We start from the raw sequence: 25,129 nt of genomic DNA, 5'->3' as shown, positions 1-25,129 counted from the left end.
GTTCCTAAAGGACATGTCCTTTGGAGTAAAACTAACTGTCTAATTCTATCCACTAATCTTGTAATTGATGGATGAGATCACTTCGTGATCATGTGTCTGTTCATGGCGTCGTTGAGAGACACTGTTTCATAACAGTTCCTTCCCCTTCCTAACCTTCTGATGATGAGTGATGACCTTCAACCAAGCAAGAACTACCTACCAAACAAACCAACCTTAAATAAAAAAAATAAAATTTTTTGGTACGGGCCAAATCTGCCATGCCATGCCATTAGCTTCGAAAGTCCTCGCGCACGTTTATTGATGGATGGTTGCGGTGGTTGATGTTTAACGTACGCATGAGGCCGTTGGAAGCATCGGGTTGATAAAAAATTAAGCTTTTTAGTTCCACACACGCCTACCAGCTCCGTCAGTCCGTCTTGAATCAACTGCAGCTGGCGTGGTGGTGGTGGAGTCGAAAGTGCCAGCACGCAATGAGTGCACAGACCCTGACAAGCCTTTTCCCACTAAATCCGCCATGGGCATGTGAGTACTCAATGCTACTGGTTTCAACTGTCCTCTTCTGGGCTCTGCAGGAAGACTGGAATTGGATCCGAAACTCATTTCTCGGACAAAGAAAAGGACTGTGTTTGGTTTTTAGTTACTCCTAAAATTCATATCGATATTAATAAAGAGCATTAAATATAAATTAATTACAAAATCAATTACATGGATGGAGGCTAATTTGTGAGAAGTTTTTTTTAGCCTAATTAATCTGTCATTAGCACATGTTTACGGTAACACCACGTTGTCAAATCATAGACTAATTAGGCTTAAAAGATTCATCTCGCAAATTAGTCACAAGTTGTGTAATTAGTTTCGTAATTAGCCTATATTTAATACTCTATGCATGTGTCTAAATATTCGATGTGACAAGAATTTTAGAAACGCAGGTAGAAACCAAACAGGGCCTAATCCTCACCTACCCAAACCCAAGCATGGTATTTCAGGGCGAGTACACTTACGTACTTGAGGTCTCGTAGGTCATTTCATTCTGTGCTATGTAGCATCTTTTATGAGGTGAAGGAGAAAGATACCGTTGTTTCAAAAAGAAACCATCTCAGACGCAAAAAAAAAAAAAAAAAAGAAACCATCTCGCAGGCTTAAATTTTATACTCCATCTGTTCTGAAAAGTGTGCGTATCTCAATTTTGGAGGAGTTAACCAAAGTCGAGTTTGATCAAATATATATAAAAGGTACTAATATAATAGTTATCAAGCTGAATAGGTATCTCGCTAGATTCATCATGCAATATATTTTCATAGTAAACTTATTTGTAGGTTTTTTTTTTGTAAATCTGGTTAAACTTTAAATTGATTTATTTCTCGAAAACAAGATATGCACTCTTTTTAGGATGGAGGGATAGCGCACTAATTCATATTTGTAATCTACAAATTGAGAAATTTTGGTATTATATGAGTTGTCATCTTAAGTTTACATACTCACTAATTTATATTTTTTAATCCGCAAATTAAAGAATTGTGGCATTATTTGTTGCCTATTAAATCATCTTAAGGTTACGTATGAACACACGAATTTGCCTATAAGACAACACCAACATCCCTACCATTAAGAAGGTTGCATTACGCGCGTGCGACCCTTTGTTCGTCTAGAAACTCCAAATAATTGTGTATGTTAGGATGGCTTCTAGATTCTATATACATGGGTTTTGCCAATTCCCTTTTTGTTGTTTTTGCTTGAAAGCTCATACTGCCTTACTCGGCAGTAGACTGGTAAAAACACCGCAGAATTTTGGCAATTTTCTTCTTTGACTTGTCGGCATGAAGTTAGCCAACAAAGACGAACAAGTTAGGTCTGTTAGCCGTATCTTTCAAGACTCAAGAGCGGGCGGCGTCAAGGCATAATGACAAGCATTAGCTTTTAGCTTTGGCATAAGAAATTTCACGATTAGGAAAGCAGAGCATTAGTAAAGCGAATGAAGAATAAAGGTCCCGTTCGCTTCGCTGAAAAAAAATAAGCTGAAACACTGTTACGGCTGATTTGTTGTGAGAGAAAAACACTATTTCGACTGAAAAGACAAACCGAAAAGTACGAATTATAAGACAAGAGAACAGCATGGAAGCACGCTAAGCCAAAAGAAAAGAAAAGGACAAAGAATCATTATGTTTTTTATTAAAAAAAGTCAGGTCATTAGACTCTAAATTAGATGTTCAATTGCTCGCGTAGTGCGCCGAAAGCCTTGAAGAGCTGGGGGCAGGAGATGAGTCAGGTGATCGAGTATGTATGCTTTATGTTTTGACATTTCTTTTATTATGATATGACACTGAAAATACGTAGCGCCTGGCATTTCGTCAATCCTCTTGGGCTGTTGCCTGTTGACGAGTTCTGGGAACATGTTCATGGGCCAAACCAGGGAAGCAATAAGCTAGTACCCATATTGATGTCTTCTGCTATGGGGGTTCAGACTTCAGGCTAGAAGATCATGAAATGAACAACCTTCAATCTGTCAAGTGAAAGCCACAGTAGCGACCATCGACTGCTACTATCATGCCGGAACAGCCAGAACCTGGTTGCATGAGAAATGAACCTTTCAATTTCAATTTTCAAGCACTTCAGTGTTCAGAGGAAAACTGAATAAATACCTATTACTGTTAGTGTAGTGTCACCCCAATATACGGTAACACTGCCTGCTCGTTGCCACCATATTACAAACTAAAACCTAGCTCAACCCCTCGTGGAACAGGGCCAGGAACCTATGCAAGACCAGCGAACTCTTCCCCTGCTACAAAACCGTTTTTCCTGTATCAACTAGAGGTCCAATCACCCCTCAGAATCCTCAACTTCTCATCGGATTGTAGCTACAAAGAATTAGAGAAAGGTGAAAGGAACATGTGACCAAGCGGCCCCATACTACACTGAGATGGCAGAACACTGATGCCATCCTCCCAACTGGTAGAACAAGCCTGGTTCAGGCTTTCAGTGAGCTGTGTTGCCTGTGTGCTAATGCTCCTCCTCTGCTTTGGCAGTCCAGTACGTCTTAACCGCCATGAGGACCTTCTCTGGGTTGAAGGGGCCATCCTCGTGGTCCATGATGCGGCTTTCCCACCGCATTCGCTTGGTTATTGCCTGGACTTTCGTGAGCACGTCAACTGTGTCACGGATGATAGCTGTGCCCTCGGGCCTTAATATCCTATCCATCTCCAAGAGGATGTCGGTTATATCACACCTGAAAAGTTTAGGAGAACACATCATGAGGGCCTGTATATTGTAAAAAAATGACATATATTATGGATATTTCAGAACTGAAACAATGCTCCCACACTTGCTGACAGAGGAGCTCATGTGAATAACCAAGGTCAGTTTCAGAAGACATGAGAGTAGGGGCAGTGGTACAAGTATAACAAATATGTCAGAAAAACGTATCAGGACAGCAGTTAAACTAGAGTCCTGTGTTAAAGGCAATATTAACAGTAAATTGTACTGCAGGACATGCAGTCATCAACTGGGCAAGGCTGAAGGCTATCTGACATTTAATTAGAGGTGAACATGTTGCACTGAGATGCCTAGCATAACCTCCACAATTACTTGGTGTCGAGAAAAATGATAAGGTGCCGAACAAAACTCAAATATCTTCTCATAATCATAAACCACTAAAAAAATATTTTGATAAAAGTAAGCTGATGTCTTCCTTAATAGGCTAAGGCGAACTATAAATTGATTATGATTTTCAAGGCTGACAAAATGATGGCCAAACAAAACAAAGGTAACAAGAAGATAGCAAACAGTAATGTCATGAACATGGCTCAAATAAAGAGTGAAGTGCAGAATTTCCTTACCTGTCTTGGTAGATGCTAAACAAATTGTCAGCATGCAAGAGGTCATAGGTTCTTGGATACGTTGAGAAAGCTTCACACCAGTCCTGGTATGTGCCAATGAACCCTCGCTCGTATATTGCCCCAAGGGTGTCCCGGTCAGAGTTAACAGGGACGACATTCATCACCCACACAGGGTGCTTCACTAAAGAAGCAGCGAACCCACCCATGTTTGCGTTCATGTCCATCACATTTCTGTATCTATTCTCTGCTATGGGTATGGTGCGCTTGTAGTATGCCACCCTCTTCTCCCACAATTTCTTGTCCTCATCAAACTTCTTTGCATCCAATCCTGGAATCATGCCCCTTTTAATCCTGGGGGGAACTAAGAATGCCCTCTCTGGCCATTTCTCCACTGCTCCTCCCGCCACTTCTCCCTGGTTGCTTACTTCAGGCAATGGAGTAACACAGGCTTCCATCTGTCTGTACCTGTATATGGAACGGAAAAGGAATAAGTAATAGACAACTAAATGGATCATCAAACCTATTTTTATTGGTTAAGCGGTTTTATACCAAGCAGCATCAGGATTGTCACTCTTGCAGATATGGGGCGTCTTATATGTCTTCTTAATGTTGGCACACTCAAGGTGGTTCTTAGGCTTCTGCCAGATGGAGAGATCCCTCTTCTCAACCACCTTGTTCCAGCAAAGGCTCCTTGCGACATCCTCAATCTTGTCTTGCTCTTGCTTGAGGTCCTCCTTTGTCCTCTCCCACCCCGCGTGGTGCGTCTTCCAGTTGATCGGAGGACCCGAGAGAATCCAATATCCTCCTGGCCTTAGAATCCTATCGACTTCAGCAAGGTATAGTCCATCTAAAGGAAATTTGAGAACATCCACTAAGTCAGTTCATTTTCTACCCAAGGACAACTTGAAAAGTAGAAAAGATACACAGTGGATCAAATGGAAGAGGTATGAAGTACTCACCATGTGCATGCCAAGGAATCAGACAGCGAGAGCAATGTGCCATATCAAATGCCCTAGATGGGTAAGGCAACCGGTGCTTCCCCATCACACCGATGATGGCAGAGACACCTCTTTCCAGTGCGAATTGCACCTGAGCTTCGTGCGTGTCTCTTGGCGCAAATGACATGGCAATGATGTTCCTCTTCAGCAAGTAAGCTCCCCAACTAGCAACCTTCAACAACAACAAAAGCATCAGCACTATCACAACGCACAACTAGAACCTATAAACCCAAGGCATTCTTCCACTTACCCCACAACCTGTGTCAACAGCCGTCCTGATCTTCCCATCCGATAATGAGATGAGCTTATCGATATCATCTATGTAGGCATCAGCACCACGCGGGAACATAGTGCCACCACCAGGGAACTTGAACTTATCACCCTCAACCTGGATCCAGTTCTGCACTGCTTTCTCAATGCTGAGCTCCTTGTGGGGGATGTTATTGAAATAGGCGTAGTCCCTGCTACGAGGCCACTTGAAGGGGGTCCTGTACCCAGGCGGTGCTGGGATGAGGCATCGGACCTGCTCGTCCTTGCCAGGACAATGGCGCTCCCGGTACACTAGCATGGTGCGGTCGAACCGGCGCCCGCGCGTACGGTCCTCACATGGCGTGTACTCACTGAAGTTGAGAGGGCATGCCGGGAACTGCTGCAGCTCCCCATCACCGTCCGTGTTGTTGATGGTGAGCCGGTGGTGTGCGTCAAAGTCAAGCACCTCGCCGGAGCCTGGCCCAAACGATGGCGCAGAGCCAGAGGACTGTGTCGTGGCGACAGTGGGATCGCAGCCAACCCGGGTGATCGCTGAGTTGCCTATGGGCTTTGGAAGCGTGGTGTTCTGCCATGCGCCAAGGACGTAGAAGGCGATGCAGAGCGCGCTTACAACGAGGATGTATGTCAGGCGCTGCTTCTTGGATTCTTGCAGCTGCTGGGCTTTGGGAGAAGCTGGGTAGTCCTTCGCCATGGCTCCTGCAGTTCCAAGAACCAGTGAGGTGTCAACAGAATTTAATTTGATCTAATGGAGAAAGGCACCAAAATTAGGAGCAGCTCACAGAGTTCAGAGTAGAGGGCTTAAACTGACATATTTAGGCTACACATCTTTGATTTGAGCAATTGAGCTGAACACTAAAGATGAAGGCATAGGGTTTGCACTGCCAGATAAACTAATTTTACTATAAGCAGTGAAAGAAATCTAAGAAAGTATCAAGATTTGAAATTTCGTAGATTTCTCAAAACAAAAAAAGATTTGAAATTTAGTAATCTACCATGCTTCAGTGAGGTTTGTGGGCACAATTACTGTACAGTTTGGTGAGATCAAAACTAAATAGTTTGAACAGTGGCAGTAAATTTCTGTGGCTAGCTACGACTTTAGAACTTAGAACAGCAAAATTCAGAAAGTGGAAGGAGATGGAGATAGCAGATTTGATTGATCTGATTTCTGAACAACAACTGAATTTATGTTTGCCCAAAATTAAAGAGGCACCAATTACCAACCTAACCCATAAAAAAAAGTTAGAAAAAGCAGCCAGAGGAAAAGATTAACCAACCTAACCTCAGATCGTGATAAAATCTCCAAAAGGCTTTGATTCGCCCGAGAGGAGAAAACTGTGCAGAATCATATGCACGCAGCATGCCTCAAACAAAATCAGCAGACTTATGCTTCTTGCTAAAGGCAAGTATGTCCTTCTAGCATAAAGGGTAAAGGAGGCTAAACAGTAAAGATTCCCAACAAAAGGCAAATCAGAAGCCACACGACAATGGCAGCTAAGCACCAGCCCATGCCCATGAATCAAAAAAATTAACGAAATGGGAAGCAGACCCCATCAATGCCCCTCAGCGGGAGCCGTTGCATTTCCAAATGGATCCATCCCCTCCAAGAAACAAAGCGCACGAAACGAAATCAGCGGAGGAACCTGATCTGCGAACAAGAAGCCAGCTCAGGAAGGCAGAGCACTGGAGGACGCCAAGACGACGACGAAGAGGCAGAGTACCCCCAAGCTCCAGAGGGGGAAAAGGCCGGAAGGGGACGGGAGAGTAGCACCACGGGTCCTGCCTATTTATGCGAGCTCTGCACTCCAGCAATGGTGAGGTTAGTGAGGCAGGCACTGAGATGAGCCAGTGGTGAGTGAAGTGGTGGCGTGATGCCGAACACGCCCACATGTCAGCAGCGCCCCAGCTAACCCTGTCCCCCCTTTTCATAAATAAATAAAGAAAGCGGGGTGTGAATGGAGGCCACACCCGGAAAGATCAGGCCGACATCAGCATAAGAATAGGGTGGAATTGGTGGGAAGGAAAAAGCGGGCAGCCACCGAGGGCGAGGCGAGACCACGGCCTGTCCTTGCTCACGTGGTAATGGTGTTGGAGCAATGCCTGCCTGTGGAGACCCAGCGAGCGCAGTGGATCGTCCGAGGAAGATGATTTGCAAGAAGAAATAGTCTTCGGTCCTTGGAATTAGGCCTCTTGCACGAATGTGACGTTTCTATCCTTGGACTGTATGCATGGACAATGACGAGAGATGTGCTCTGAATTTCTGACATAGTATTGGTTTCTGAACAAAATTTCTGGACTATTGGTTTCTGAACAATCTTTGACATTTCAAGAGCCTACTTTTTATTTTTCTTGTTTGGCTCTTTAGGCAACAAACACCAATCAGCTGCCATTTCCATGCAGAGGATTTTTGGTGCTTTGCTCCGAGAGCACAATGCTGACACCTGTTCGCTTCTCTTCTAATCGTCTTTTTCAGCTTGTTTTTAAGTCGGAACAGTGTTTTTCTCTCACAACAAATCAGCCAGAACAGTGTTTCGGCTTGTTTTTTTAGCGAAGCGAACGAAGCCATTGGAAAAGGATATCTTTTTTCAAGACAATGTCGCCAATAATCTTTTAACCGACTACATTGGAAGGGGACAAAACAATTTTCAATGGCAGACAGAAAGCCTTAACACAATTCCAAGAATTAATAAAAACATGAACACAACGAAATTAACCACGAGAGAGCTGCAGTAAATCTTGGAATTACCCACCTTATAACGATGTATATGTGTCCCAGTATTCCCTTGTCACCGTAGCAAATTTGCTCTGCCCTCTCTGAGTGTCGCCCACTCTATCATTGATCTGGGCAACTTTGCCCGCCCATGATGGTTGTTTGCAGTACAAGCAGGGTAAAACCAAAAGGCTCTCCTTTTGAGCTGTTGCCCCTTTTAATCTCCTCGTCACGCACTGGCGCAGGGGATGTTCACCCCCCTTGTTCTTTGCCTGCATGGAGAATTGGAGGGTGGACAGGATTTGGTCAATGGCGAAAAGGCACCACAGAGGGTTATGGGGAGAGATTGTAGGGCCTCCATTTGCTCCCAGCATTTTCTGCTTTTCCTTTTGACTTGAAAAATAGAAAACCTCATGTGGAAGGAAAAAAATACAGTTTTGTGATGGGCTGATGGCAAGCTTGGACAGTGTCGGTGCAATAAAATGCAGGGACCACAGCCTCTGATGGCTCATGTTCATGGCGTGGCCTACCTATTTGGCCTGATATTTTGCAAAGGATTTCACCGGCAAATAATGAATGATACGGTTCCTTGGATCCTTGTCTATATACAGCTAATTCCTGAATTCAATTTTAGAAAGTGAGCCTAGTTGGATGGGAGGTGTGGTCATACTCATACGAGTATACCCAACGACTAAGGTTTGAGCCTCTTCAACCTAGCCCTCTCTAACTCAAATTTGGGTGTCTATTTTCTTCTTGGTGAAAAAAGGTATATTTCCTGCTAGAATGGTCACATTTTTTCTGAATTCAATCTTGTTTCTATAGTTCATCAAGAAGATAACTGTTTCGAGGAGAACTATAGTAGCAAAGCTGATAGACATTCAGGTGTGCATTATTTCACATTTGATGACACAGTTAGAAAATCTGCAGAACACAGTAAGACATATCCTGGTTCTTTCTATGTAGACAATTTTTTTTAAGCATGATAGAAACACATTTTTCTTTATCAACGAAATAAAACCACGGAAAAAGGAAAGAGAATGCCATGGATGGAATCTCCAGAAAAAGCGGGTAAAGTGAACACACGCAATGGCGCATCACTCCTTTTGGAATCCGCATCAGCCTTCCCGCCTGATGAGGGTTCCTCGAGCACAAGCCCCCCCTCTTTCACAGGATCCAAGAACAGGAGTCTCTCGTAGTCTCGTTTCAAAACGAAAGATGGAACGGATCGGAGTCCCTCGGTCACCGATCTTCAACCCACGTCCCACGCAATGCGAAGCGCAATTCCAGTTTCCGCAACAGAACAGTAGGGACAACATAAATAAAATAAACTGAAAATCAATCGCGTATGCAACTCTCACCTGATGAGGTGCTCAACTGCAGAACTCGAAGAGGACGACGAAGAGGAGACCGGAGGAGATGATCCACGCAACAGCAGCCGAGATGTTTCCGGCGCTGGTAGAAAAACCAGTCTCCGGGATTTCGTTGACGGCGAATCTACCTCGGCGGAAAATATGGTGGACTCCGCACCGAAACCCTTAGGCCTGGCAGGCCGCTGGATCTCCACATCCTGAGACAATTCAGCCCAACCGCCCAGATCGTACCTGCAGATCGGCCCATCAGCCCACGACGCGGCAGCGTCTGTGTGGCTGGCTGTGTCGCAAGGGCACGGCTCCAGCCGCGCCGCGGGTCCGGCCGGAGCCCGACGCGCCGACGCGGGGCGTCCCCATGCCGCTGCCGCTGCGGGTGGCGGCGCGGCTGCTGCTGGCGCGGGGCAAGACCACCGCGGTGCAGCACGTGGTGGCGCGGCACCTGGACCACACCTTCGAGCGGCTCGCGGCAGCGCACCTGCCCCTCGTCGCGGCGTCGCCGCTGATCGACGCGCTGCGGGCCTGCCCCGAGCCGCTCGCGCTGCCGAACCTCGCGCGCCGCCTCCCGCTCCGCCTCCACCGCCGCGGCCCGCTCCACTTCCTCCGCCTCTTCCCGCGCGTGTTCCACCTCCGCGCCCCGCTCCCGCTCTCGCTGTCCCTGACCCCCGCCGCCGCGGGCCTCCTCTCCGTCGCCAGCTCCCCCGCCGACGCGGCGCGGACGCTCCACCGCCTCCTCGCGATGTCGGTCACCCGCTCCCTGCCCCTCCGTGCCATCTTCCGCGTCTGGCGCGAGCTCGCCCTCCCCGACGACTTCGAGGACTCCATCGTTGAGGGGCACCCGCACCTCTTCCGCCTTGCCCCCAATCCCGACGAGCCCAACACCCACATTCTCCACCTCGTCGCCGATCCGGCGACCGAGGAATTCACCCCGGCGGTGGAGAAGACCCGGCCGGACAGGTACGCCTTCAAGCTGCAGTTTCCACCGGGGTTCAGGCTGACCAAGGAGTATCGGAAAAAGGTGAAGGGGTGGCAGCTGCTGCCTTACACCGGCCCGTATCAGGGCGTCAGTCCGAGGGCTGGAGGGAGCAAGAGGGTGTCAAAGCTGGCGAGGAGGAAGATGGAGAAGAGGGCCGTAGGGATTGCGCACGAGTTCCTAAGCCTGACAGTGGAGAAGATGGTGGAGGTGGAGAAGTTCAGTCAGTTCAGGAAGTGGTTTGGGATCGAGGTCAATGTCCGGGACGTGTTCTTGGATCATCCCGGGATATTCTACCTCTCGGCGAAAGGAAAACGTCACACAGTGTTTTTGAGGGAGATGTATGATCGTGGAAAGCTTGTTTTGTCGAATGATGTCTCTGAGGCAAGGGCCAAACTCGTTGAGCTCATGCTCCTGCGTCGACGTGGTCTTGGGAATGCCAATTCAAGTGCCAACATGGCTTCAGGTGCCACTGCTGATGTCAGAGAGAGTGGTGATGATTTTGTTGAGCATGAGGATTGCTTGTTGGACGTATCGGATAAGTAACAGTAGAAGGATGTTCTCAACTTCATGGGAAATCATGTCAGTAAGCATGTTCAACTGTGCTTGGCACACTTCTGATGGAGAATGGATTAATGGTGCCATGGGCAGGAGGTTTGTGTGCTGGAGATAACCAAGGTGCACGGATTTCAGAGTGGTATGACATGGTTGATAGAGGTAGTGGCATGGACATAGTTGTGGCATTTGATGCTTGGAACCCAAATGTCATGTTTCAACTGTTTGCGCTATCCTATTGGTAGTTCAAGATTCATGAGGAAAGGTTGAACCTTTCAAATTCCATTCCCTTAGTTCTCTGCTCAGATTCTTTTGCTTAATTGCTGGTAATATGTTAGGACATGAATTTGCTCTAGTTCTTCTCTTTTGTCTGGCAGAGGTACTTTTGGTTAGGGCTATGGGCTGAAAAGTAAAACCATGACGGTGCCTGGTTGGTGGCATTGCCTGAATTTTATTATCTGAATAAAGCATTGCCTGAATTGAAGGGCCAATTCTTCAGCATTTTTTGCAACCCTGGTCGTTTTTGCAACATTCTTAGCTTAACAGGGCCAGCAAGAGTGCAAACATGCTTCATGTTGTTGGACGACTTCAGGCACCTACATTGCCAGTTCAGCTTGAAGTTCCAAGTTTATGCTTTCAACAGTTAAGCCTACTCTGATGTTGGAACACTGAACGCCTATGAATCGCAAGGTTTTGAGCTGGTTGGCATCACAAAACTAGTGCCTGATGTTCAAATATCAAGAAGAGATGATGGTTGAATAACCATATATTATCGCTAATGGAGAGACAGTCAGGCACCTTCTGATAGGCAAATAGGGGTAGTGTAATGCTTCTCCATAGCTAACAATTTTGTGTCCAGCAAATGTACCAGCCAATCTCTGTGCTGGAGATTGGTGGTTACTCTCCCTCGCTGCAGTTGTATCTCCATACACCTTACTTCAGTTGTGTCTTTTCTTCCCTGTAGTTGGTTCTGAGTGTTCATTTTGTAGGACAAAATACGGTTACAATTAAGAACCATTGTTGTAATAATTTTAAAATAGTTTTCTTTTTCTTCCAATTATCAGCCTGATGTGGTTGGAGAGATTGGCTCCAGATTTTCCAGCACCCTCATACTCATTTGGTTTCTTTTTGCTCATATTCATTCGGTTTCCTTTTGTAAGATGCGCATGGGTCTTAGTGTTATACTACGCCTAAAATTTGAAATGGAGTGAGAATAAAGTTTTGTTCGTTGATCAAAGTTAATACCACGTGAGCGGAAGGAGATGATTCTGCGCAGGAAGCAAAGAGTGACATATTTGCCCAACTGATACTAATCTGCACATTTCCTAGTTTGATCCTCTGAAATCTTGACTGCAACACAGTCCAGTAATTACAAAGGATTATGGATGTTGAGGAGCAGAACTCTGGCCTGCAGCAGCCTCCTGAACACCTTCTCGCTTTCGCTCTCCAGCCCGACAATGCGTTCCTCTAGCTCCTCCAGCCTCTGCAATGCCGCTGGCGCCATCTCCGGCGCTACTTTCCTGGCCCCTGGTGCGACGCCCAGCCTCGCCAGCCACCTGTGCGAAGCCGAAGACGCCGTTTGTACCATGGCCGACACGTTCGGCGACAAGGCCGCGCACCCGGAGAAGACGACCGCCGAGGCCTCCGCCGCGGCCACGGCCGCCTCCGCCACCGCGCCGACCACTTCAGTGTCCGCGGCGTCCGCTGAGCTGGGCGTCGGCGCCGCGCGCCTCGAGGTCGAGGCGTGCTGCATCGCGGCGGCGAGGCGGTGCAGCTCCTTCTCGGTCCGCCTGTGCGCGCGCAGCGACGCGGCGACCACCGTGCCGTCCCCGCGTCGGGCGCCGGCCTGCGCGTCCGCCACGCTCTGCTTCGCCGCGAGCAGCGCCGACTCGAACGTGCCGTACGCGTCCGCGAGCACGAGGAGGCCGTCGAGCACCTGGTCGTCGTCGGCGTCGGCGTCGTGGAGGGCCGCCGCGGCCCGCGGCGTGGCCAGCAGGTTGGCCAACCACCATCTGCTGGCTGCTGCCCGAAGGCAGGATTTGCCGAGTGCCCAGCTTGGCGAATAAACAATGGACCGCGATGCTTGTCGTCCCGCGGCCCCGTGCGCGCAAGCCAGCGACACAGAGGTCTGAGAGATGGGTTCCAGCAGAGCAGCAGCGATGGAGAGACACGAGAGCCGAGGCAGCTGCACCCGGCAGCAGGTCAGCTGTGCCGTTCTCTCGCCCTCATCTGGTTCGACGCACCGCTGCCGTTTGCACAAGCACTGAAGCACAGCTCCGACTTGCTGCCTGACTGCCTGCCTCGCTGTATGAGTTGTACGGGCTACTTCTAGTAGTACTCCTACCCAACACTCATCATATTCTGCGACACAGAACTAACAACTGCCTGTTCAGAATTTAATATTCTTTTTCTAAAGAAAAACTGAAAGCATATACATAATCGTTTTACTAAGATTGTGCAGTTTTGCTTTTTTGTTGGTTAAGGAAATGCCTACTGTGTCAAACCAGAAAGGCCTAGCTGAAAAGTACTCAGTACTACTATGGATTTATTGGCACTTGATACTGTGATACAGGTAGTAAACTCTAAGGCCCCATCTGGAAGACATGAATTTCATGAGAACTATGCAAGAATCCCACATTACACATCTCCAAATAAGGAAGATTAGCACCGTGTAATCCTGGCTTACCTTATAAGGAATGTACTCCTACATAATCCGGATCTGAGGCTCAGCAATATAATCGACCCTTTCCACTAATTCTGTTCTACACTTCCCCCATTTGATATGAAAGTCATTGAGGCAGAAATGCACTATCTAAAGCTACTGCTTACTATGTAGATTCAAATGTTGCTTTCTCATGTGTTGCATTGGTATTTGCAGGAATTATACTTCTAGCGTCCCTCCAAGGCTGTAACACTCATAGTATTTGCAGAATTCACAATAGCTTCTGCTGCTCCGTCAGTTCCATAATTCCTTTCTGCAAAATATATTGGCTGTTTTGGAGGTGGAAGTGACGTATCTCCATTCTCTAGAATCGACACAATTGATGACATGAGTGGCCGAGCATTTGGGCTGTCTTGAACACACAAGAGCCCGATATGGATGCACTGTGAAGTCTCATCAAGCGAACAATTATCCACAATGGACGAGTCAACAAATTCTTTTGCATTCCCATCCTTCCATAAGCTCGAAGCCTGCATCGATAATGTCCCATCCATCAAGATACAAATCTACAATAAATTGCAGTTATTTGAGTATTTCTTAATACTTACACAGGCTATAAGGTTGGGGTAATCTTCTGTCATGTGCATAGAGCTGATCTTTGAGCCACTCACAATCTCTAGAACTAAAACTCCAAAGCTATACACGTCAGACTTGACAGAAAACACACCTTTCAAAGCATATTCAGGCGACATGTAACCACTGTTTGAAATATTGCCCCATTATTAAAAACCCAGCTTATTTTAGTTCAAGCACAATAACAGTATTGTAAAGCTCATTAATGTTATATATATCACTCACTATGTGCCAACAACGCGGTTGGTGTTTCCTTGTTGCTGGTTGCCATAAAAAATTCTTGCCATACCAAAATCAGATATCTTGGGGCTCATTTCATCATCCAATAATATGTTGCTTGCTTTGAGATCCCTGTGGATTATCTTCAGCCTTGAATCTTGATGAAGATAAAGAAGTCCTCTAGCTATCCCTAAGATTATATTGAATCTTGTTGACCAATCAAGCGATGGTTTTCTTGTGGAATCTGCCAGCAGTAGCACAAATTGAGGGATAACATCAGCCATGCTTGTTGATTTAATTAATAATTACTGAAATTTAGCAAGAAAAAGCAGAACATACTGAAAAGAAAGGCATCCAAACTTTTGTTTGATAAGTATTCATATATCAGTAGTTTCTCATCTCCATGAATGCAGAAACCAAGAAGTTTAACTAGGTTTCTGTGCTGCAACTTGGCGATAAGAATTACTTCATTTCTGAACTCCAATACCCCCTGGCCAGAACCCTTACTAAGCCTTTTCACAGCAATTGTTTTACCACATTCTAATGTTCCCTGCACAATCGCATATTTCTTAGACCAAACATAATAGGAAATACAGCGGTTTCTACTATAAGAAAATATTAATCATTACCTTATAAACATGTCCAAAACCTCCGTGTCCAAGCATGTTGGAGCTAGAAAAATTGTTTGTTGCTAGTACAATTTCTCTGAAGCTAATAGAGGGAAGCTTCCCATCCCCGAGTTCATCAGAAATGTTCAGAACTCCTGATATTATCTTCTTCCATGTTCTCTTATTTCTTTGTTTGACTGACAGGAATAATGATACTAAGTTAAAGCTAATAAAAGAAGACTGCATATGAAATAGAGAACATATGCAGACATTCCTGGGGAAAATACACAGCGATAGTAGGGAACTTGTACCTCGTGAGTTACAGATCCAAACAAGCCACATGAATACGAGTATGAGCAAACTTGATACAACTGGCAGAGTAATTTTCAGGATATTGCTCCTCCTCTTTTTATCTGTCCAAAATTGACACATAAAGGGGATAATAAACTGTGCTTAATTAGACAGCAAACCAAATATTTCTGACAGGTATGAATGTATATGCAAAACCACATGAACAATCACATTACTTAGTCTGGCATTATATTAGCATTGGGCAGACAAGGAATTTTTTGCTTGATGTTTAAAATACCTTAAATTTCTTTTTATTACAAGTGTTGATCTTGTTATCATATAGTTTGCTCCTCATATGTACAATATAAACAATATAAACAAAGGTGGAAATAACATAAGCCAACACATGAAGGTGCCCTTTTAAGACTGTAATTTACTTCAACTTAAGCCAACTCCTTGCAGCCTATAAATTGTGAACTTAGAAACTATCTTACGAAAGCGCTTTAATATTTACACTACATATTCTCCTATAAAATTGTGAATCTAGTTAGGGGTGATGTGATTTCAATACCTCAGAACATGAAGTTAATATAGGCACTTGTGGAATTGCGGTGTTTTGTCAGAACTGGTCACCTTAATGATGGCAATCAACAAACATAATTTTTAGTTTTTCACTGACCTTTTCCTAAACAAGCTACCTTGAGTACTTTGTTATATTTTTTAAGGAGACAATATGGTCAAAATGAATGCACCTTTTATCCTCTTTAAACTCATATATACCAGGTATTATAAAATAGGTCAACTCTGTTTTCTTTTGCTGCCACTAATAATTATTTAGAGCTTATTCATGCTGGTGATGCTGTGTGGAGCAGTACGATCGAGCATATGATTGGTCCTTTCTGGACCTGAAGAGAAAGAAAGAGAAGCAGAAATTATACCACTTGATCTGTTTACCCGAATGTAAAGATTTTCTCCTACTCCAATGCGCTTCTCTGTGTCAATCAAACCTCCCATCCATAATAGGCACCTTGTGTCATCCCCGTTGATAGCCGTGGTGCTCATATTGGCATAAGCGTAACCTGTGCAGGAGCAGTTGCTAGCGCATTCCGCTGTGCATTCGTCAAAGCTTCTATTCTTGACATACATGAACTTGTCGGGAATCTTCATTGTCGTCAAAGTTAAGAAACTAGTATTTTCTTCACCACATCTTAGTGTCTCCTTGCGGCGGCATCCTTCCGGAAACCTTCCATTGCTCCTGCCTTTGTTGCTTATTGGCTCGAAACTGTCGAGACACTTGCATGTCGCATTAGGCTCAGTGTTATCACAGTACCCAAACGGACCACAATATCCATATGTACTGCATTCATGGTTAGGCTGTGCCTCCACGACATCCCACTCCAAAATGTTGCTATTCCAGGTTAGGATTTCTATCTTTCCTGAGTAGTCCATTTTGATCTTGATGACAGTTGACGATGAGGAGCCACCGGGTATGCCAAAGGACATATAGATCTCACCATCATCACGGCTAATTGTGAAGTAGATAGTGGACTTGATAATTCCCATATATGGCCCAACTAATAAGTAGTTATTCCACACCGCACTTCTCCGGTATGGTCTCGAGCCATTCCAGATAAACCTTTGCAGGAACTCATTAGGATCTGCACCGTAGGAGAAGCTGCCCGGGGTTGGGTCTTGGGGACCCTTCCAAGAAACCAGCCGTTGCAGTGCATGTCTATTGTGGGTGACTCTAAGTTTCATGCCAGGGAGAAGAGTGTCGGCCGGGTAATCGAAGCTTTGCCATAAGACGACGCCCTCTGATGTCCGAAGGATGAAATTTCCAGTATTGTCAAGCCTGGCTTCTCCAGCGGTGGTCTCCGATGCAGAGCTGATGTTTGCCGTCCAAAGCATCTGGCCGCTAGTACTGGACAGAACAAGATTGGATGTATTCGTCAGGGCAAGTGTTGCAGAGGAAGGGTCGGTGACTGGCGTTGCACGATTGGCAACCCACATGACGTTGTCCTTGGGGATGTTGTTGTACCATATACCAACGTAGTAGAAGTGTTTTTGGGTCGAGTTGGACGGGGAGAAGAAGCCCAGGGCAAAAGTGCCATCATCGGAGATGAGTGTGCTTTCAACAGTGAGCGGCTTATTGGGAAGAAGACGGCTGTCTGATGATACAGGAGGAGGCAGTAAGGTAGATGAACAAAAACACAGCAAGATGATTCTGTGGATTGGAAGGAAACCCATTGGTGTGGGGTTGTCCTGCTTTGCGAGAAAGTAAGGAGTCAACCACGCGAGTCGTTGGTGGGACACAGAGGCCAACAGGAGGGTGAGGATGGCTTTGACATGCTGAAGATTTGTTGGGGAGTGGGGAATCAGTAGATCTTCACTCCCAAGCTAGCCCTCCTGCATCAAGAATCAACTCGTAAAAGAAAGATCGAGGACGAAACGATGAATACGATGGATTGGATAATAGAAATGAGAATAACGTGAGAGACGAACAGGCGGCTGATGATTGCAGTAGTTCAGTACATCGTCAAGGCGGCTGTGATTGCAGCGACGTTCGAATCCTCTTGATCTAGGCGCATCAGAGCAGCTGGCCGAGTTTCTCCAAGGTCGATCAGCTGCCGATCCGCTGGAAGACGAGGTATATTCGCGCGAAGACTCGTGTGAAAACTGCTGATGACAGTCATAAATGTGGTTTTAGGCCTTGGCCATGTTTAGTTTCCCCCAATTCCAAAATTTGACACTATGCAAAAAGAAGATTCCTCGTCACATCAAGCTTATGGTACATGCATGGAGTACTAAATATTGACGAAATCAAAAATTAATTGCACAGTTTTGTTGTACTTTGCGAGACGAACGTTTTGACCCTAATTAGTTAACGATTAGACAATTAGTACCAAATAAAAACAAAACGGCACTGTACCTACAGTGTCGCTACAGTGTTTCAGCGGCGCAAAGTCGGCCGAACTAAACGCGGCCCTCCTTAGTTTACCAAAACTCCCAACTTTGATACTATGTAAAAAAAAAAAAGATTCCCCATCATATCAAACTTACGATACAAGCATGGAGTACTAAATGTTGACGAAATCAAAAACTAATTACACAGTTTTGTTGTACTTTGCAAGACGAACATTTTAAGCCTAATTAGTTAACGATTGGACAATTATTATCAAATAAAAACAAAATGCTATAGTGTAGCTATAGTGCTACCGAATTCAGCCGGCGCCGAATCTGACCGGAACTAAACCCGGGCTTAGATGAGTGGCGCTGCTGATCCCATCCCATCTGCTTAACTTTCAGAGCTGCGTCAGCCATGTATTCCTTTCAGGCTTCGGCATCACAATTCTACCGTGGTTGGCCATAAGCGTAAACGAGGCTGAACTGCAGGTAGGGCCTACGGCTGCGAATTTTTTTTAATTTTAACATTTTTTCGAAACTAATTTTAAATGTAACACTGTAGGTTTTTAAAAAAAACTAACATTTTTAGCCACGTCTATTGTCCTGGCGCGGCCAAATGCCTGTGCCGCGCCATGTATGGCAGCGCGGCAGAGGCCTGACGTGGCGGCGACCATCACCGCTGACCGCTGACGTGGCAAGGCTCTGTCGCGCCACCGATCTTGGCGCGGCAGTGCCGCGCCCTGATCCGTGACGCGGCAGAGCCGGGTATAACCACCGCCGCGGTCTCTTGCCCGAGCAGTCGCCGTTCCGCGAGAAACGCAGCAAGGCAGCCTTGCCACCGCGCCCGCGCCTGCCCACCGCCGAGGACGCCGTCCGCCACGGCTGCGTCCGCCCACGCCAGCCAGCCCGCCCGCGCCAGCAAGCCAGTCGCGTTCAGCCAGGCAGTAAGCTAGCCGCGCCAGCCAGGCAGCCAGGCAGCCAGGCCGTCGGCCGCCCGGTGCAGCCGCCGTGCTCGCACGCAGGCGCGCCTCCCCCTCCGGTCACGCAAGGCGGCTGCCCGCCTAGGCCTGCGCCCGCGCCTCCCGGTCCGGTCTTGCGCGCTGCAGCGAGGTACTCTACTAATATAGTTAGCACAATTAATAAAGTTAGTAAAATTATCAAAGCATAGTTAGTAAAGTTAGTTAGTTTAGTTAGTATACGTAATATAATAAGTTAGTATAGGTAGTAAAGTAAGGTAGTTTAGTTAGTACAATTATTAACTCTAGTTGTACATTAGATTTAGTCTAATAAGTTGTTGTAGTTAGCCTTGTATAGATGTTAATATTTGATTAGTTAGTATAGTTATAGTTAGAAAATGTAATAATGTTAGTATGGACATTATGTACGATGATTTCGACGATTTGATGAAGTTTCTTGAAATAATTTTGCAGATGGATTGTTGTGTTAGAGTTTTGTACGGAGAAAGTGTTAGGAGAGAAGATGGTATGTTTGAGGATATGGAAGAAGAATTGGAATGGTTTGATGAACCTCCTGGCTTCAACGACATTTGTGTCCGTTTAAATACAAAGTTTAGTGGTGATTTCACACTGAAAGGGAGGTTTAATACTGGGAAGACTAGGGCACACTATGTCCTCATGCCCTTGCATGATCCTGCTCACCGGTCCCGCTACACTAGGGTTCTCCAAGGTTCCAATATGCCTATGGCTGAGGTGGTGGTGGAGAATGGGTACAGGATACAGGGTGTTCAGGACGGCCCGTCCATTGATGGTTTTGGAGGCAATGAACAAGAACTAGGGGGTCAAAGGGGAAACAACTCAGAATAACATGGATTTGGACGGTCAGTTGACGCAGGAGCAATTTCATTTAACTGCAGTAGGCTATATAAGCAATGACTTCGATGTGAATGAGTTTTAACGGGAAGAGCAGCAGCAGGAGGAGGACAGGATCGGTAATGTAGTTAGCAATGATTCAGACGATTCTGATGATGATCAAGGAGGTACAGATGCTATGGCAACACCGGCTGATGCCATGCCAGTACTGGTTCGTACTATGCCATTACCAGTACCAACTGAGGTTTTGCATGGTGTCCATGTTCGGGATAGACTAGTCACAGATTCGGCTGCAGATGATAACCCCTATGATTCATGGGCCAGAATTAGCAAAGCGCAGCAGTATGTTCCACGACCACCTTACACAGCAACTGAGCTTGAGTAACTAAGGTCCAAGAACGTACCTTTCAGGGGTGTCGGTGTTTTGGACCGGGGGGTCCTCAACCAACTAGTGAATTTGTGCTGCGTGTTCCCAATCCCGGATGGTGATGCAAAGAGACACAAGGATTATACTGGTTCAGGCAATTGGTGCCCTACGTCCAGTCTAAGATATCGATCTTGTATTCTTTGCACCAAAGTGCTGGTAGTAGGGGGTTACAAGCACGGTGAGAGAGGGAGTTAGTCCCAGGTCTCGGCGGGAAGTGATGTGGGCTGCTTGAGACGTTGCTCTCAGGCGGCAGGGAAATGTGCATGTTACAGGGTGTTGTTCTTCGTGAGTGCCCCCCTCTAGATGGTCCGAGTCCTGTCCTTTTATAGTTGAAGGGAGGACAAGGACAGTACATATGCTAACTATACGGCGTCGTGTAAATAGAGGCGGCGTGTCCGAGCCCTGTAGCCTGTTCCTGTGGCGGTATGGTCGTCGGAACGGTCCGTCCTTGGAGCGCTGGGGCGTCGTGTTGGTCACATCAGATCCTACGCGTCATGGGAGCTCCTGGGCTACCTCAGAACGGGTGCGGTGGTCAGTGTGCGGGTCGCTGTGGATCGACTGTGTGCGAGGCCGAGGCTCGGTTAGCGCTGAGGCTGAACCGCGGTGGGGGGTCTCGGCAGACGCGAATCCTGAGATAGCCGAGACCCTGGCATAGAGTGCCGAGGCCTAGAGGGAGCGGTCGATCTGGTACACTAATTCAGAGGTGATGATGACCCGAGCCAGACTTCCCATGCCGCGTTGTCTTCGGGGCGAGAATTGCGGGGCACAGTGCGGTGCGAGCGCTGATCGTGGGCACAGCGCCAGGATATAGTGGCCAGTAATCCCTGTCGTGCCCCGTCTCAGCCGGTATGGCGTTGATGCGACTTCTTATCCCGTCAGCCACTCCATAGTGTTGGGCCGTCGTCCAGCTAAGATTGCGGGAGTGGTTGATGCATTAATAGGACGCGACATGCTGTCGGGAAGACTAGTCGAGGCGGAAGCGATGGGTTGTTGATGAGCCGGCCTCGAGCGATACGGAGATTGGGCTCCTTGCCGAGGCCTCTCACGAGAGGCCTTGTGCGAGGCGGAGATTGCGTTAGGGCGCCGAGACCTCCCGTGCGAGGCTCGAGGTGAGGTGGAGAGCCTGGTGGGCTCGGATGTGGCCGGTGATGAGCCCATGGCTTACCCTCTAGCTTTGTTGTTGATGGGATTTAGGTGACCCTTTTGGTGTATGCTCAGGGTACCCCATTCTATGGTACCCGATAGTAGCCCCTGAGCTTTAGGAGGAGTGCGTGCACCCTCCCTAAGGGTTTGTTGAGACTTGGCTTGTAGCCGCTCTCGTAGGGATTGTGTTTTGCTTCTTGAGGTTTCGGTGGGTGCGCGCAAGTGCACCCACCGGGTGTAGCCCCCGAGGCCCTGGAGGAGTGGAATCACTCCTCTAGGGGCTTTTTTTGTTTTTTGAGTGAGGAGTTTTTATCGCATTTGCCGAGCCCACAAGTGCGAGTTCGGGTCGCGGGGTCTCGGCAAGGTTGCAGGAAGAGCCCCCTAGCCTCTACATGGAGCAAGAGGTCCGTCAGGGGTTCCCCCTGGCTTTTTGCATGACCCTCATGCTTCCTTTTTGCTCGAAAGGAGGGGTGGAATGTGCAAGGCTACCCTCGGTGGGCACGAGCGTTGGCACTTCCGGTGAGCTGTTATCGGGTAAGTCCGAGTGGAGGCCCGTGCCCCATTCGCTAGGGGATGGCTAGCGGTCCAGAGACGCACTCCAAGAGTACCAAAGGGTTTCTCTAGTGGGTGTCGAGGCCGTTCGCTGGGCCTCGGTGGCTCGGTGCCTCTCTACGGTGGGATCCCATTCGGAGACCTCTCTGCCGGTCTTGGACACGACTTAGGACGCCTCGAGCGGTCGTTTGCTCGGGCCTTGGCCATTCGTGGGCTCGCCCCTAGTTGTCTCTGACCCTGTTGCCCTAGGGCGGCTGTCGAAACCTTAGGGGGCCTAGCCTTTGAACCCCTGGACCGTAACGGGCTCGGTGCCCTTTATCGTATTTGTAACGAAACTTCTAGCGTAGGTTTAGGTCGTTTATCTTTGTCTTGAGTGCAGGAGGAGCCCCCAAGCCTTCGCCTGGAGCAAGAGGGTGGTCAGGGGTCCCCTGGCTTTTTTGTTCGACCCTCACATATCCTTTTTGTTCGGACGGAGGGTTTGTTCGCCAAGCCCATTCGGGTGCGAGCCGGAGCCGCTGGGTCTCGGCAAGGTTGCAGGAAGAGCCCCCTAGCCTCTGCACGGTGTGAGAGGGCTATCGGGAGCTCCCCTAGCTTTTTATACGCCCCTCGCATGTGAGGGTTTGTTTGCCGAGGCCCCTTTGGGCGCGAGCCTTGGTCGCGGGGTCTTGATGAGGTTGCAGGAAGGGCTCCCTAGCCTCTGCACGGAGCGAGAGGGCCGTCAGGAGCTCCCCTAGCTTTTTGTACGACCCTCGCGCTTCCTTTTCGCTCGGAAGGAGGGGTTGTTTTGCCGAGCCCCCTCGAGTGCGAACCAGGGTCACTAGGTCTCGGCAAGGTTGCAGGAAGAGCCCCCTAGCCTCTGCACAGGGCAAGAGGTCCGTCGGGGGTTCCCCTGGCTTTTTTGCACGACCCTCACGCTTCCTTTTTGCTCGGAAGGAGGGGTGGAATATGCCAAGCTACCCTCGGTGGGCACGAGCGTTGGCACTTCCGGTGAGCTGTTATCGGGTAAGTTCGAGTGGAGGCCCATGCCCCGTTCGCTAGGGGATGGCTAGCGGTCCAGAGACGTACTCCAAAAGTACCGGAGGGTTTCTCTAGTGGGTGCCGAGGCCGTTTGCTGGGCCTCGGTGGCTCGGTGCCTCCCTACGGTGGGATCCCATTCGGAGACCTCCCCGCTGGTCTCGGACACGACTTAGGGCATCCCAAGCATTTTGCTTGCTTGGGCCTTAGCCCCGTATAGGCTCGCCCGTGGTCATCCCTGACTCTATTGTCCTGGGGCGGCTGTCGAAACCCCTAGGGGCCCAGCCTTTGAACCCCTAGACCGTAATAGGCTCAGAGCACGGTTCCTTCATCTGAAAGGAATAGGGCGGGGGAATATCTTCCCCATCGGCTCGACAACGGGTGGTGCGCCTTTTGAGGTGGTTCCCTAGGGAGGCGAAACGACACCTGCTGTCGCAGTGGCCGAGCACAATGTGGTGGATGGGACATAACTGTTCCCACAATTAATGAGAAAGAAGTGGGCGTGTGGGCGGTAAAATCGGATCGTGGTTAACCACGCCGGATCGAGGGGAAACTTCCTCGGTTTCATCGCCCATCCATTTCACCCTTACCCTGTATAAATACTCAAAGAGTCTCGCCCCTCCTCACCTTACCTTGCCTGCGTTAGCTCTGCCTCCATCGAGCCGTCGCTAGAGCAGCGGGTGCTAGGAAGAAGAAGGGAGAAGAGCGAGCCAGGGAGAAAGCAAGAAAGAGCAAGAGAGCAAGAGAGAGAGAGAGACTCACCGCCACATTTGATCCCTCCACCGCATCCATGGCCGGCGACATCATTGTCATCGAGGCGGACCCCTAGGATCCATCGGACGTCACCGAGGAGATGCTTCAGTCGCTCGTCGACGGCGGACTCCTTCGTTCGGTGACAGACCCCAATAGGCCAGAGTGGATTGCTCCGTCGAGCGAGCCGGAGCCGAGGCCTCGCAACGGTTACGTCGTGAGCTTCATCTCTTTTCACGAGCGCGGCCTCGGCATCCCAGCGGATCGGTTCATGCGGGCGCTCCCACACTACTATGGCGTGGAGCCCCACAACTTCAACCCCAACTCCATCGCATAGGCGGCCATCTTCATTGCTGTCTACGAGGGGTACTTGGAGATTGCTCCCCATTAGGAGTTGTGGCTCCATCTCTTCTAGGCGGGGCACACCACTAAGCCAACGGGCACGTCGAGCACGAGGAAAGCGATGAGGGCCGACGGCTGCACTCTCCAAGTGCGCCAGGACCGCCAGCACCTCTACATCCCAGCCCAGCTCACGTCATCCAATCGCCAATGGTACACAAGCTGGTTCTACCTTCGCAATGACGACGGAGGACTTCCCCCCTACACGGGGTGGATTGTGGGGAGCTGCCCGAAGAGGTGGAAGTACGGCGTCCCGAGGGAGGATCAGCCCAAGCTATAGCCGCTTCTGGAGGGGCTAGAGAGGCTACGGGGCCGTGGCCTTACCGCGGCTATGGTCATGGCTACCTTCCACCAACGGAGGGTGCTACCGCTGATGGCTCGGCGGTGGCGTCTGTTCGAGATGAGGCCGAGTGAGCCCAATGAGGGCATCCGGATGTCCTCCTCTGCCCTTTCCGACGAGGAAATTCTTCATCGGGTGGGGGAGACGGTAGAGGCGAAGCTGAGGGGTGGCAACTTGACCCCCATCATGATGCGACCGTCATGGGGGTTCCTCTCGCTGGTAAGTCATGCGCCACTATAGCCCCCGAGCCTCCTCTGTTTCCCCTTATCTCTTGTTCCCTTATGCGCGTTCGTCGTTCCTGTAGGGGATGAGGGACATGCGCTCCTCTCCGCCGCCCGTTCCCGAGGACGTGAGGCGGCGGGCGATCAACCGGGCGCACGCTGATGTGCAGAAAAAATGGAAAGACGCTAAGGCGGCGAAGCGCACGAAGAAGATCCTCGCGCACGAGGAGCCAGACAAGCGCCGCCGTCAACAAAGAAAGGATGGTCTCCCATTAGAGGAATCCCCGTCACCGTCGTTGTCGACGGAGGCCTCGGACGGGGATTATGAGGGTGAGGTGGGGCGAGGTCCCCTGGACCATCTCCCTAACGTAGTGGAGGTGGTGCTCAGGACATTGGCAAGCAGCCCGGCACTCCCAGGAGAAGGAGGAGGAGCG

The 25,129-nt window shown here is 48.6% G+C and overlaps 4 protein-coding genes across 6 annotated transcripts; 1 reads left to right on the top strand and 3 right to left on the bottom strand.

Moving 5' to 3' along the window:
- Positions 1 to 2,572: 2,572 nt before the first annotated feature.
- LOC136535673 (probable methyltransferase PMT18) lies at positions 2,573 to 8,020 on the bottom strand. 3 transcript variants are annotated; one of them, XM_066528046.1, is made up of 6 exons: positions 7,849 to 8,020; positions 5,082 to 5,797; positions 4,793 to 5,003; positions 4,383 to 4,680; positions 3,834 to 4,298; positions 2,573 to 3,223 (listed from the first exon to the last, which is right to left on the bottom strand). In XM_066528046.1, exons 2-6 carry the CDS (start codon positions 5,790 to 5,792, stop codon positions 2,998 to 3,000), a joined length of 1,911 nt encoding a protein of 636 aa, XP_066384143.1. In that variant the 5' UTR covers positions 5,793 to 5,797; positions 7,849 to 8,020; the 3' UTR covers positions 2,573 to 2,997. The 3 variants fall into 3 exon arrangements, with proteins under 3 accessions (XP_066384143.1, XP_066384135.1, XP_066384127.1); XM_066528038.1 differs by lacking the exon at positions 7,849 to 8,020 and adding an exon at positions 6,742 to 6,896; XM_066528030.1 differs by lacking the exon at positions 7,849 to 8,020 and adding an exon at positions 6,376 to 6,711.
- A 1,428-nt stretch (positions 8,021 to 9,448) lies between these two features.
- On the top strand, positions 9,449 to 11,813 carry LOC136486367 (protein ROOT PRIMORDIUM DEFECTIVE 1-like). Its single transcript, XM_066483243.1, has one exon. The coding sequence runs from the start codon at positions 9,534 to 9,536 to the stop codon at positions 10,692 to 10,694; it is 1,161 nt and encodes a 386-aa protein (XP_066339340.1). The 5' UTR covers positions 9,449 to 9,533; the 3' UTR covers positions 10,695 to 11,813.
- A 259-nt stretch (positions 11,814 to 12,072) lies between these two features.
- On the bottom strand, positions 12,073 to 13,341 carry LOC136458282 (uncharacterized). The gene is made up of 2 exons (XM_066458250.1): positions 13,266 to 13,341; positions 12,073 to 13,064 (listed from the first exon to the last, which is right to left on the bottom strand). The coding sequence occupies exons 1-2, from the start codon at positions 13,339 to 13,341 to the stop codon at positions 12,073 to 12,075; spliced, it is 1,068 nt and encodes a 355-aa protein (XP_066314347.1).
- LOC136486359 (G-type lectin S-receptor-like serine/threonine-protein kinase B120) lies at positions 13,172 to 17,773 on the bottom strand. Its single transcript, XM_066483231.1, has 8 exons — positions 17,619 to 17,773; positions 16,055 to 17,522; positions 15,137 to 15,238; positions 14,847 to 15,022; positions 14,557 to 14,767; positions 14,224 to 14,461; positions 13,974 to 14,124; positions 13,172 to 13,895 (listed from the first exon to the last, which is right to left on the bottom strand). The coding sequence occupies exons 2-8, from the start codon at positions 17,361 to 17,363 to the stop codon at positions 13,593 to 13,595; spliced, it is 2,490 nt and encodes an 829-aa protein (XP_066339328.1). The 5' UTR covers positions 17,364 to 17,522; positions 17,619 to 17,773; the 3' UTR covers positions 13,172 to 13,592.
- Positions 17,774 to 25,129: the final 7,356 nt, after the last annotated feature.

The sequence above is a fragment of the Miscanthus floridulus genome, chromosome 1 (genome assembly GCF_019320115.1).
Source record: "Miscanthus floridulus cultivar M001 chromosome 1, ASM1932011v1, whole genome shotgun sequence".
Lineage (NCBI taxonomy): Eukaryota > Viridiplantae > Streptophyta > Magnoliopsida > Poales > Poaceae > Miscanthus > Miscanthus floridulus.
The sequence above is the reverse complement of the archived record's forward strand: the minus strand, read 5'-3'. Positions and strand labels throughout refer to the sequence as shown.

Excerpts from the sequence above, each read along its gene's own strand:
- LOC136458282 (XM_066458250.1), bottom strand. The coding sequence starts at position 13,341 with ATGTGGGATTCTTGCATAGTTCTCATGAAATTCATGTCTTCCAGATGG. Across the intron at positions 13,065-13,265 it reads AGTTTACTACCTGTATCACA|AATATGATGAGTGTTGGGTA; the intron begins GTATCAAGTGCC and ends TCTGTGTCGCAG.
- LOC136486359 (XM_066483231.1), bottom strand. The coding sequence starts at position 17,363 with ATGGGTTTCCTTCCAATCCACAGAATCATCTTGCTGTGTTTTTGTTCA. Across the intron at positions 15,023-15,136 it reads TTGGATCTGTAACTCACGAG|TCAAACAAAGAAATAAGAGA; the intron begins GTACAAGTTCCC and ends TATTCCTGTCAG. Across the intron at positions 14,462-14,556 it reads TTTGGATGCCTTTCTTTTCA|ATTCCACAAGAAAACCATCG; the intron begins GTATGTTCTGCT and ends TACTGCTGGCAG.
- LOC136535673 (XM_066528030.1), bottom strand. The coding sequence starts at position 6,460 with ATGCTGCGTGCATATGATTCTGCACAGTTTTCTCCTCTCGGGCGAATC. Across the intron at positions 4,681-4,792 it reads GATTCCTTGGCATGCACATG|ATGGACTATACCTTGCTGAA; the intron begins GTGAGTACTTCA and ends AATTTCCTTTAG. Across the intron at positions 4,299-4,382 it reads GACAATCCTGATGCTGCTTG|GTACAGACAGATGGAAGCCT; the intron begins GTATAAAACCGC and ends TTCCATATACAG.
- LOC136486367 (XM_066483243.1), top strand. The coding sequence starts at position 9,534 with ATGCCGCTGCCGCTGCGGGTGGCGGCGCGGCTGCTGCTGGCGCGGGGC.